Source organism: Centrocercus urophasianus, unplaced genomic scaffold (assembly GCF_019232065.1).
Source record: "Centrocercus urophasianus isolate 14NV4802_14NV808 unplaced genomic scaffold, USGS_Curo_1.0 seq_36, whole genome shotgun sequence".
Lineage (NCBI taxonomy): Eukaryota > Metazoa > Chordata > Aves > Galliformes > Phasianidae > Centrocercus > Centrocercus urophasianus.
Window position 1 is genome coordinate 3,421,086 of NW_024884933.1, and position 12,244 is coordinate 3,433,329.

The window sequence follows — 12,244 nt, forward strand, 5'->3', positions numbered from 1 at the left end:
AGAATACCATGAATCCACAGGGATTTGACCTGTCTGCAAAAAACCCATGACTTAGAAGCAGAATGGGACAGGGAGTCCACTCCTGAAAACAGGATGCCCTACTCCTGTTTCTTTCCTCTGATTTACCAAGACACTAAGCCCCTCAATACCCAGTTTTACTCCACTTCAGTAAGAGTGCTGTTATCTTTTCACTTTATGTAAACTTGCAAAAGCATTGCAAAATGCTTGGGTAATTAATTGGTAAGAATAATACATGTTTCATCCTGTGAAGCCAAGCAATATAAATATTCAGAAAACCTCATCCTCTGAGCTGCTGCAAAACCTCAGGAACCTGTCACGCTGCAAAAGCAAGGCAGGCACCAGGAGCTGGCCAGTGCATATGCCAAAGAGAAAAATTAGCAGCACAGGGCACCCAAACACTGGTTTGTCAGAACAGGCCTGCAGTGCGATGCCAGCACATTTGTGTCTGCAACCTGCACTGCTCCTGCAGCCTGCCAGACTATGGTACAGCTGACAGGCCAGGCTCATCCCCAGCAGGACCTCCTCTTGCAGCACTGCTAGCTAACCCAAATCACAGGACACTCTCCAGGAAAAGCTCCCTGCATTGTGCACTGTGCTTTAACTCTAGCAGTCACAACATCTCCCATCATTCTCTTCTCAGAGCTGGATTCCCCCTCCTCCATTTTTGCAAACTTCCCTGCATCTCCACACCTCTGCCAAGCAGCATCACTGCAGAGGAGCAGCAGTTTGTTACTCACGAACTCTTGCAAGGGAATGTGTTTCTCTGCTGCTGAGCTGCTGCCTAGCAAGTTCCCTTCCTGTTGCATTGCATCTTAGGAACTACCCACGGGCTGAATGAAGCATAATGGAGGCTCACGTGAGATCAAGCTGTCAGCCTCTGCTTTCCTCACCACAAACAGATGCAACTGGGAAAGCAAAAAAGCCAAAACACAAAACAAAAACCCAGAACTGCTGTACCTACCTTCATTCTCTCATCCGCATTGACCTTGCTGCCTTGCACTAGTTCAATGTAGAAAGACTGCTCCAAGGACCAGAGAGAACCGTAGTTTGGCTAGGAGGAGGAAAGGTTCTGATTAGAAATAGATGCAAAGGCTTCTCAAGCCAGCAGCAGTTCTCATCACTCATCATCACATGCTTTTGATCCCAACACACAAGAGCACCACACTCCAGTTGAGCAGTATTCTGTCACAACTAAGGCAGGTTTTTGTGGGGATCTGGAAGGCTGACTGGAGCCTTCAGCCCTTAAACCCTGGAGAATAACCTGTCCCGAGAGCAGTGGGGAGAACCAGCTGCCATTCCAAGACCAATATTAGCATCTCCATCAATAAACCAGTTAACAGGGACCTGGCTCACTCACTGAGCCCTTTTACCTTTTTCTTAGGGAGTGGGGGAGGCTTCACTGCCATCTTTGGGGGGTTGGCAATACTGTTGACCTGCTCGTCTCTCATAGCAATAATAGTGGATGAGTGTACCATAGTCAGGTGGGGTGTTAAGCCTCGGTGCAGGCAGCTACGAATGTACTGCAAATAGAGGAGAGAGTCAGCATGGATGAAACAGAGCCAGGCAGGCATGAGAAGCCGAGCAAATCAGAACTGTTGAAGCAGAAATAGGTGACAAGAAATTATGGAAAAGACACAGCAACAACCAGAATTCCATTTAAATGTTGTTTTTTAAAGCCTCTTGTTTTTTTAAACCAGCATCTCCCTGGTCTCACATTGCCATAGCCAAGAATGTGACATGCCTTGCACCTGACATTTCATCAACTGACTCAAAAGGCTGCATTGGGGAAAACTGCTGGGGATTCAGCACTCACAGTCACACTTTGCCCTGCCAGGGGAATGCAGAGTAGGGAATTACTTCTTCAGCTTTCAAAGGGCAAACCTCTAGTCCACCATGAAAACAAGAACTATAAGGTATAGAGATATTTACATCACTCTTGGCACCCCGTGACAGGCTTAGATCACTAGCTTCCAAAACCATAAGGACTTGTCAGTTGCTAGAAGTACCCCTTGCCCTAAGCAGCACCATCAGTGTGCTGCATTCCTGTAAACAGCAATGTCTCCTCAATGGAGGACATGTCTCAACCCAACCTCCCACTAAAAGAGTACAAAGGGGAACAGACTTTCTTTTATCAGAGCAAAACAAAAGGCTCACCTGGAACTGGTACAGGGGATAGTTCCCATAGAGATATTCATACTTCCCATTCACCTGCAGGGTGTAGTCCTCTGGGTTCTCCATTGTCTCGTGGCGGAAGACAGTAGCCTGCTTCTTGACAGCGTAGCTCATTAATGTGATGGGGAACTCATTTGGGGAGATCTGGAAAGTGAAGCTCTCCTACAACCCCAACAACACAGCATGGACTGTCAAATACCAGCAAAGAGCTGAAATCAGCACAAGAAGCAGCAATAGCTCAGCTGGGAGGTAACAAGATTCTCGTTACTGACAATAAAGGGAAGGAAAGTGAGGCCAAAGTATTCCTCCTCCCACCCCCGAAGCAAATAAGTAGGGATGTTTGCCAAACTGGGCAGGAATATGTTTCAGCAGTGCAAGCACAGGGCTGCAAATTAATAACTTTAAGTCCAGTACGAACACGACCACCAGTACATGTGGCTGGTAGTTACCAAACAATAAAATAAAATCTTCCCACTGCTATTCCACCAGCAAAGCAGACAGTGGCTGAGGTCATTGTGCTCCAAGCTATTCTCTCCTAGAGGTGGCTCTTGCTTCATGCTCAGGCACAACATGCAAAACTCACATTAACCAAGGGCAGCAGGCAAGAACAGGGCCCCGTAGGCACCATAGATCAACGCCTGCAAGCAGTCTATGCTGAGCTGGCTTCTGGGTTTCTCTCTGATCCATAAGCAAAAAGCTTTCCATCATGTGTGCATACAGCAACTTCAGTCACCAGCTAATTGGTACCCGAGGGGAAACACAAACAAGTCAAACAATGCCACAGAAAAATTGGTGCTTTACCCCGCCAGACTGAAACTTGACGTTGACAAAAATGTTCTTGGTGGGTGTGTGCAAGAGTCCAGTTCCAAGGCCTTTGGCCATGGGTTCAAGCTGCAAGGGAAAGTTGTACTCCATCCAAGCTGCCCAGCTGAGCTGCTGCCGCTTTGCTGCTCTCTCCTCACAGAATTGGCACATTTTGGAGCGGAAATCATTCACCTCTGGATCCTGCACAGAGTCAAATTCATGCAAACCTGTGTGGAGGTCAAGAAAAAAAAAATGAAATAAGCACTTGCACCCCTTGGAGGATTAAGCTGGTGATAAATCAAATGACTGTGAAACAACCTTCCTAAACACATACTTAATATTTGTTTAAAAAAAAGTCAAGTCAGCCAAGCTGCTAGTCATTGCTCCTTTACTCTGCACAATTGCAGGGAGTAAATAACAACTGCTATTGTGGAGTAAAGACACAATACTATGTCACCCTGTCAGAAGGAAAAACTGCCCTTCTTGCATTTCCATACACACCATTCCCTTACTACAAGCACTACAGAGAAGTCCTGCTTAAAGTCTTGCTTATTTCATCTACCATGTCAGTGAGATTCCATTGCTATTCCATAAATAATAATGCCATCTGGGACAGAGGCGCATATCACCCACGGCCAGCAGCCCTGCCACGCTGCTGGTGAGACCTGTGATGAGGGAACTGACCTTTCCCAATAAGCAGGCTGATCTGGGAGTTAATAAGCTTCTTGACTCTGTCACCTTCTCGAGCCACGAGCCGCAGGACGGGCAGGAAGGGTTGGATGTCACAAAGGCGCCGCTGCTCATCCTCCAGCTCTTGCTGTTCAGCTGTCTGGTTGATGCACGTGAAGACGTAGGCCTCGGGATCACTGAGCATATGGTAGAGTGGCTCATACTGAGCGTGCTTCCACACCACCTGGGACAGACCAACAGCACAGTGAAACTACTGCTGCGCTGCCAGAACCTCGTCTTCCTCCTGCCATCCCACAGCCTCACTCTCCACCTTCTCTCAACATCCCTGCACCTGCAATCACAGGCAGTATTTTCAGCCAAGTCTGGCAACTCCAACTTCTGCTGAAGATTCGGGTAATAAATCTGGCTAGATTTATTTGCAATTGCTTTTAACCGACTTGCTTTTCTCTTCTGTGCTTGCCCTCTGTCCCAAGCCCCAAAAATCTCTTGACCTCCGTATTTAAATAACTCCCATCTGAATACCTGGCACTAAGTGCCTGCTGACTGAGAGCCTTGCGAAATGGAGGGAAAAGCAGGCTAAGTAATTCACCTCCAGTAACACGAAATCTGTGACAGAGCCAAGAACTTTTCCCAAGTCTTCTGAACTCCATCAAGTGCTCCCAGTGGGTGACACTTCCACACCACTACTGATATTCCACTCCTTTGCTCCCTTCCTAAGCACACGCTGTAGGAGAAGCAGCCCTGCAGCTGATGGGCCTCCAGCAGACCCAAAAAACACAGACCTGCAACTTAACAGCTGGAACCAATCAGCTCCACTTGCCTTTTTTTTTATTTATTTACTTATTTTTGGGCCTGAAAACTGCAGTATGAGAAAACCGGGAATAATCTGGCACTGTGCTTCTGTCCCTTGTGATCTGTGACTCATCTAGGCCAGGTTGCTGCTGCAGAAAAAACCTTCTCCAATTCTAATTGCCTTCACTCTCCCCTAACCACACTTTCTGCCCAGGGAAATAAGAAAGTATCATTTCTTTAACGCATGGTTTCGCAACAGCATTTCATTCCTCAAATTAAATTCTCTCTGTCACTTCTCAGTTTTCACTGTTCAGTTTCTGTGATGCAAGAGATGGCAGGGCTGACACGCTGAACAGTCCAGCACCTTAATTTGTCTATTTGGAGCGACCTCTCTTCCTTGAGTCTGCATAGACAAGAGCACTGCTAACAAAAGATCCAGTGTTGGTGAATGGCTGGCTTAGGGAAGCAGCATCAAAAATGCTACCCAAGCCCTGTGTTGCCAGTTTGTGTCTGCACTCATCCTGCAGCCACTCAAAAACTAATTCACACCTCAGTGCCCAGTGAATAAAGCCCAACACGTTGGCAGCACCATCAGAACCCTGTTGTTGGCAGCCTCAGCAGCTAGATGTACATTTAGTGGGTTGCAGAGGCTCTCACAAGAAGCTGCCTCAGAGCAATGTATCAGAAACCCAGCTTGCATTAAGACCCAACACAGCAGCTCACAGCTCCCAAGAACAGATTCATTGTTGCAGGAAGCTGCAGATGAGTGACCAAAGCTGTTACCTGTTTGATGGTGCCCAAGCTGGCATTGCAGGGCACAGAGAGATTCAAGTATATGCCTGTTGGCAGCAGAAAGTCCACCTGGATGTTTTGGTTTTCCCCCTTGGACCAGAATTCCATAGGGCAGTAAATGCCCGGGGGCATCTTGCTCACTGCTTAGCTACAACCTGCAAGAGAAGGGGAAAAAAAGACTGCAGCTTCCAACCATGTAACACCTCCTCAGGGCACAGTGCAAACCTGCGCTGGGCTTTGCACAAAGTTAATACCCAAAAGGACCCAAAGAAAGGAAGGTTATCAGATCTTCCACAGCTCAGGAAAATTGGCACCTTAGTTAAACTTCCAGTCCAGAGCCTTTAAGCCACAGGAATATTCTTGCTGCTGGTTCTGAGTCTGCACGCATCATCCTTAAAACAGAACCAAATAATATTCCACTGCATAACCCACCTCTGAAAGTATAGGAAAAGTGAAATCTAAGGCCAAGGCAACCACAGCAAGTTTGTTAATTCCATCTGCATCCATTCATTTTCCACTTTCAGGTACAAACACGAATAAATGCACACGTGAATGACTAAAACAGAAGGTGTTCAGCAGAAGCCCATCATATGGTTTCTCTCTTAAAGGCACGTAATGTCAAAGTCAGAGGAACCCCCAGGCTCCATCCATTTGTCCATGCACAAAATACCATAGCAATACAGAACCCTGTTTCCTCCAGCTCTTTGCTAGTTCTACATTCATCCCTGCACATGTCCTGAGCAATTCTGTCACTCATCTTCAACCTATGAAAGCAGTACAAAAACTGCTAACTTCACAACTTGAAACATGGCTTTGCAGCTGTCAGCTGGTGCACAAACTTAGACACCAAGCAACATGCTGCTGAGGATTTGGGTCTCCCAAATCATGAAGTACTGCTGGCAGCTCCTCGTGAGCCAGCCCCGTGCTTCAGCATGACAAGGAGCCCAGCATCTTATCTACAGCGCCTGGGAGAACAACACTTCCCCACCAGCAGTGAGGTAAGGATTCCCAGAAATAAGAGCTATGTTTTATCTGTCCTGCTTCCTCAGCACACATGCTGTATCACACAGAGACCGGATACAGAGACCACAAAACCACCCATGTGCCTTAAAAGGGAGGGAAGTAAAAGGGGGAGGAGGCAAAGTCTACAAGTTTGAATAAAGCAAAACAAGCTTGCCTAGTCCTCTGCTCATTAACAATAAAACCAGCACATTTGTACAATATCTGCTGCCTCAGCCCAATAGTAACAAAAGCAGCAAACTGCCATCACCCTGCTGACAACCAGAGACAGAAGGCACAATAACAGCCAAAGCTGCTTCGTCCTGCTGAGGATTTCAGCCTGATGCAACATCCCATCAGACACGAAGCACCGCACCTGAGGCTGTGGCATTACGAGGCCAAGTTCCAATCCCTCAGGACCTTGTCTTTCCAAAGAATCACACGTATCTTGGGATGTACAGAGATTCGGCCAACAGAAGATGAGGTGCATATTCCAAAGGAAAGCGGAGTTGCAATGAAAATCAAATCTGTGCAGAGTGTAACAGACACATGTGAAATTACCTGGTCGGCATTTAACAAGGCAGCAGCCACCATAAAACACTCTAACACATCTCCTATAAAAAAATGCATGAAGTACAACTCTGGTGTTTACAAAGTAGAACTGCTATTGAAAGAGGGAAAAAAAAAAAGCAACAGGCGATCAGATCACAAAGGGAGCAGTGTTCCACAAACCTCTGTGAGGCTGCTGCCTTACACAGCCACGGAAGCTCGAACGCCTACAAGCAGATGACAGAATTACTAAACCTTGGGACTACAAAAAATACCTTTCAAGTTTGTAAGAAATGAGCGGTGTGGAGCTTACAGGTGATGGGTGCAGTGTGGGAGACAGCAGGAAACTGCTTTCATTGCAGGCATCAACTGCAGGGGGAGGAGACCACGGGAAATTCTACGTACACACGTGTATGGCAGGTTTTTAGCACACAGTCAACACATGTAGCAGAGGTGAATCAACCCTATGTTCTCACAGATGCAGTCAATGAACCTTCTGAAGGTGTCTAAGCTCAGGCTTGGTTTTTTTGGTGGCGGTCACGGGGTAAAATACTGCACACTGTGGGGACAGGCAAGTTATTCGAACACTGATGGACTTACAAAAGTAAGCCACAAGTTTCTCTTAAAGAACAGACTGGGAAAATTCTCAGAGTGTGTCAGCATGGCCCCAGGTGTGCAAGCAAGTCTCACCATGATGGGAGGAAGGAGCACTGGGGGGGCAGAGCTAGCTGGATACCTGCACCCAAGTAGCAGTCACCCAGATTAATGAGACAGAAACAACGTGCTGAATCTGCTTAACCTTATGGCCTAATGTAATAACTCCCAGGATGTGGATGCAACCAATAGATGCTCATGGTGGGACTGGCCTTAGCAGCCCTGCTTGCTGATAAGTATTGACAACCTATTTATCCACTTGAGAACAAACACACGTGTGGTAAAAGGTGCTAAAACACCTGCTTGTTTGCAGAGTGTAAGAGCCTGCTGTGCTGCCCCATTCAAGGCCGCAGCTCAGAGCAGAGCCAGCAGGACAGAGGACTCCCAGTCACCTTCTGCCACATCCAACTGGCTGCAGCCCTTTCCACCACAAGAACAGCTTTGCTGCCTTGCAATCATCATCCATTCCAGAGAAAGCATTCATAGAACAGATTTGACACAAAAACTCCTCTGCTCTCACATGTCAAAAAAGTGTTTCCTTTACAATTTCCATTTAGTACACTCTGAAATACACATCAGCATCCCAGCTGAGACATCTCTGCCTTCTTTCAGTTCCTGGGACAGTGCTGCACCTTCAACACAGACTTGAGTTGCAACACAGCTCTGCCCCTGCTTCCTCCAACACACACACAAGGTAACACTTGGACCACAAACTCAGCAGGAAAAAAACCAGGAGCCCTTGAGAAGGTGGAGAGAAGCATGCAAGCACTTAGCACCACATGACGTTGAAGCTTTTCTATGCTCAGGGTTCAATTCCTCAAACCATAATTTAGACTATCATAACCTCTATTTGGTTTACCATAATAAAACTTCTACCTCTGCCCAATATAAAAATCAAATAAAGATTTTTCGTATTATCAGTTTTTGCTTAACAGATTGATCCTGCCACACAATTCCACACACTGATTCATGATCTCTCAGTGGTCCTTTGCTGTTCCTCCAGTTCCACAGTTGCGCTGTTTCTACGATGCCTTTTATTAGAGAATTCTAAGCCCTTGATTAATCCCATCTACTCATTATTTTGCTTGCACAAACATTAGGCTGAATCAGACCTATAATGGAATCTGTTCAGGATAATCAGGCAAGGGATGAAATCACACAGCCCAATGTTTCAGGCCTCCGAAACACTGCAGAGCATCCCCTTCCTACCCGAGACCAAACAAACCACCATTTAGAGCACAGTCAGCACCTTCAGCATACAGGGATGTCAGCAGAGAACAATGACCTTTCCATAGAGCACAGCTACTCTATCTACACAAAACACACAGGGAGCAGGCCTTGAACAACCACTATATCCAAAGATTCTCTTGGCTTGTGCCCTTCCCTTTCTGAAATAAACACACCCACGTTTTGAGCACTTACTGTGCTCAGTGCCTGCCTTACACATACACATGCCCATCAAACAGGCTCACAAAGAAAAGCAACAGGAAGCAGAATTACACTAATGCAATCCAAACTGGAGCTAACCTCATTTGTGTGCAGGACCGATGATGAAAGGGGTTGTCAGCAAGGAGAGAGATAGGAAAGCAGAATGTACACACGGTGATAACAACAGGCCGCAGTTCTGGGGGGCTCCCAGCTGCAGAGCAACTCAGCAAAGAGCATCAGAGCAAAAAAACTCAGGCTTAGCAGGACCTCCAGCCCAACTACAAGGAATAGCCAGAGGGGGGAGAGAGCAGCGCTGATAAAGCAGCTCAAGAGAAACAGAAATGTAAAGCCATACCTCGTTTGGGAGGAAACCGGCACTGCTAGAGAGAGGCAGAGAACGGCAGGGAGCACGGAAAGCACCTGAAGGGAGGGCTCCAGAGCCGTGCCCTGCTGGAAACTTTAAGCAGCCTTTCAGGCAAGTCAGAGTCAACCCGCTATATTTTCGGTTGTTGTCTGAGGAAGCATCTAGTGGAAAACGGCACATTTAGCGGTTAAAGCAAGAGCTCAAAACCCAACAGCTTGCAAAGTTCCATTCCCAAGCCCGGCAGGCGTTTGATGCGTGACTTTGAACAACCGACTCCTCTGCGTTTCGGTTCCCTCACGTGCACAGGCGGACCATGCAAAGGATGCTGCCGAGCGGCGGGCTGTGCTGCAGGGCCGTGCTGCAGGGCTGCTGCCACTGCTATTGCTACTGCCAGCACGGGCACAGTCCGGGAGATGGAGGAAGTAGTGATAACGAGAGCAGCTCGCTGAAATTAGCCTTTTTGCAGCTGACAACACCAGACACCCAGATGCATCTCACAGACACAAACAAGCCGTATGTGCCTACTGACCCTTGAGCTCCACACATCCAACCTCACACTGCTGGGCTCCCGTCCGAGATACGAATGGCACAGAGGTGCCAAGGGAGCGGAGAGCCGCTGGCGGGCACGGTATTGCACAGCATGGCACGGCACAGTGGGCACCGACGGACCGAACCCGCAGGCTGCAGGACGAGGCCAGGCTCAGCACCGCCGCCCGAGGTGCCGGCTGCGTGAGCTCACTCCGCACATCCCGAACCCGCAGCCCGGAAATATCGCATCCTCGTACAACAGAACCGATTTTCCTCTGGATCTGCTACAGGATGCCGAACAGCACGCGCAGCGCTGAGCGGGGCTTTATTCCCCGCGGAGAACGCCAAACACCCCGCGCTGAGGCGCCCCTGGGGGGATGGCTGAGGTGACCCCCCCTGCACCCCCACCCCGCTCACCTGCTCCGCACTCCCGTGCCCGCCGGGCTCCCGGCCCGGCCCCGCTGCCGGCCCCGCCCCGCCCCGCGCTCGGGCACCGTCTGCAAAGCGCCGCCCCGTCGGGCACCGGCTGCAAACGGCGCGCGCAGCTCGCGTGCACAAAAGGCGCGACGGAGACGCGATGCCCGCAGCGGCGGCCGCTCCCGCCGGCCCGGAGTTGCCGCCATCGCCAGCACGGCTGCAGCCCGAAGGGTTTAAGCACGTCGCGCTTGCAGCCCCGAGGCCTCAGCCGCGTCTCAGCGCTCCGCGGGCCGCTCTGTGCCTCCTTACGCTTTTAGCAGCAGTTCGGTACCGAAAAGGGATCTGCTCGTTTCAGAGATGTCAGCGCGTGCTGTGGGGCAGAGAGCGGATCTGTGAGCGCGGAGCTGTGCCCGGATCGCCTCAGCCCCACGCATGGAAACAAGCGTTTTTACAAGCCCCGAAATGACCATTTTCCCTAAAGCTTGCATGGCACGCCATTAAGGTATAAGCTCAGGTTTTTTCCATGTTACAATCCAAGGAAAGCTCATTATTTTCACGATCTGACTCATTTGGTTCCCTGAACATTACCAGTTGGCAATGTGGATAGCTCAGCATCAGTACAAACTGTGACTGTCAAAATGTTCGTTCTCAGCTCTGTTTGAATCCACCACGTCTTAATGTGACCTTTCTAAGCTCAGAAACTGCCTATTTTAAATTGTTACCCCTGACATGTGCTGCGGATATTTTTAACAGCCTGTTTACTGGAATTCTGGTTTCTGTTCCGCTCTTTTTTTTCTTCTCTTTCAACAGCTTTTCTGCTCAGCAGCTCCCAGACCCACACGCGGCACAGCACTGCAGGACATCTGCCTGCAAGGCATTGGACAACACGCTGCAGGGAGGGGGAAAGGGAACCGAAAGTCAGAAAGCAGTTGCAGTGCACCAGGGTAAGGATGGGAGATGCCCAGGAAGGGAAGGCAGGTTCCTGCTTTCCTCTGAGTTATTGAGAGAAAAGAGCTATGGGTTTTGAAGGAAAAAAAGCAGGCAGAGGTATCCGTGTGGCATTGCCAGCGCGTCCAACACGAGGCATGCACTGGTGTTAAACCAGCACACCATCTCCATGCCCTTAGTTACCAGTCTTGCATAGCTCCTTCTCTTGGCATTTGTCCACACATCACTTTGCACGTAGTTTCTTCTCTGCTCCAGGTGCATCGCTCTGCACAGTGGACACGGCTGGAAACATCAAGTGCAAGGCTCCTAAACATCTCCCTTCCTAATCCTGCTCTTTGGTGCACAAGAACATTGCTGCTGGCTGTTGCCTGGATGGAGCAGCTGGCTGGCTTCTACAGGGGAAGGGAACAGAGGGAGGAAGAGGATGACAACAAGCAAATCCCATCACTATGGCACCTTGTGTTTACAGCACTGCCTGTGGGCACCTGGAGAGAAAAGCACTGTGCCAGCCTGCAGCTCCTGAACCACCTGGATGTTGGCAACTAACAGCACGTAGGTATTCACTGCTTCTGCAGGCACAGAAGCGAAGCCTCTTACCCTCCACTTACTCAAAATAAATAAATGAGAAAGAAAGAAAGAAGCCACATTTAATTACACCACAAAGCAAACAGGAAGCCAGAGCAGTTTTAGGAGAGTTGAAACTATTTGCTCCATGTGGTTAACACTACCAAACAGGCGGGCAACCGCGTTTTTGCATCAGCTATGCAGTTGGTCTGTAAATATGGCAGGTAACTTGCTCTTACTTAAAAGTCAAAAGAAGTTTTCTTGGCCACAGGATACAAAATAAGCTCATGGCCACAAGAAGTGTACAGCAGCGATCCCCGCCGGCTGCAGGAGGAGAGCAGCAGCCTCACCAATAAGAGCAAAGAGAAGCCCATGGTCACACCAAGAGCACACACTGAGGACCACCATTTCTTTTTGCTTCTCACACAAAGCTCAATGCTGGCTTCTCATTCTCTGTGGGGGTTTCTTGGAACCCATATATGCCAGGCCCTGGGCTCTCTTGAAGCTAGCAATGTGCACACC

At 48.9% G+C, this 12,244-nt stretch overlaps 1 protein-coding gene across 5 annotated transcripts in view; it reads right to left on the bottom strand.

Annotated features, from left to right (window-relative positions):
• The window catches only part of PIK3CD (phosphatidylinositol-4,5-bisphosphate 3-kinase catalytic subunit delta), a 39,753-nt gene that overhangs the window by 17,328 nt on the left and 10,181 nt on the right, over nucleotides 1-12,244 (bottom strand). For 2 of the 5 annotated variants that reach the window (XM_042831685.1, XM_042831684.1), the window contains exons 2-7: nucleotides 5,263-5,426; nucleotides 3,682-3,910; nucleotides 2,995-3,224; nucleotides 2,176-2,355; nucleotides 1,392-1,541; nucleotides 983-1,072 (exon numbers count right to left, since the gene is read on the bottom strand). In XM_042831685.1, coding sequence (XP_042687619.1) covers nucleotides 983-1,072; nucleotides 1,392-1,541; nucleotides 2,176-2,355; nucleotides 2,995-3,224; nucleotides 3,682-3,910; nucleotides 5,263-5,403 — 1,020 coding nt within the window. In that variant the 5' untranslated portion in view covers nucleotides 5,404-5,426. Of the gene's footprint in view, nucleotides 1-982; nucleotides 1,073-1,391; nucleotides 1,542-2,175; nucleotides 2,356-2,994; nucleotides 3,225-3,681; nucleotides 3,911-5,262; nucleotides 5,427-9,256; nucleotides 9,603-10,210; nucleotides 10,259-10,519; nucleotides 10,542-12,244 lie in introns of those variants that run through there. The other 3 variants (XM_042831686.1, XM_042831682.1, XM_042831683.1) reach the window with 3 other exon arrangements.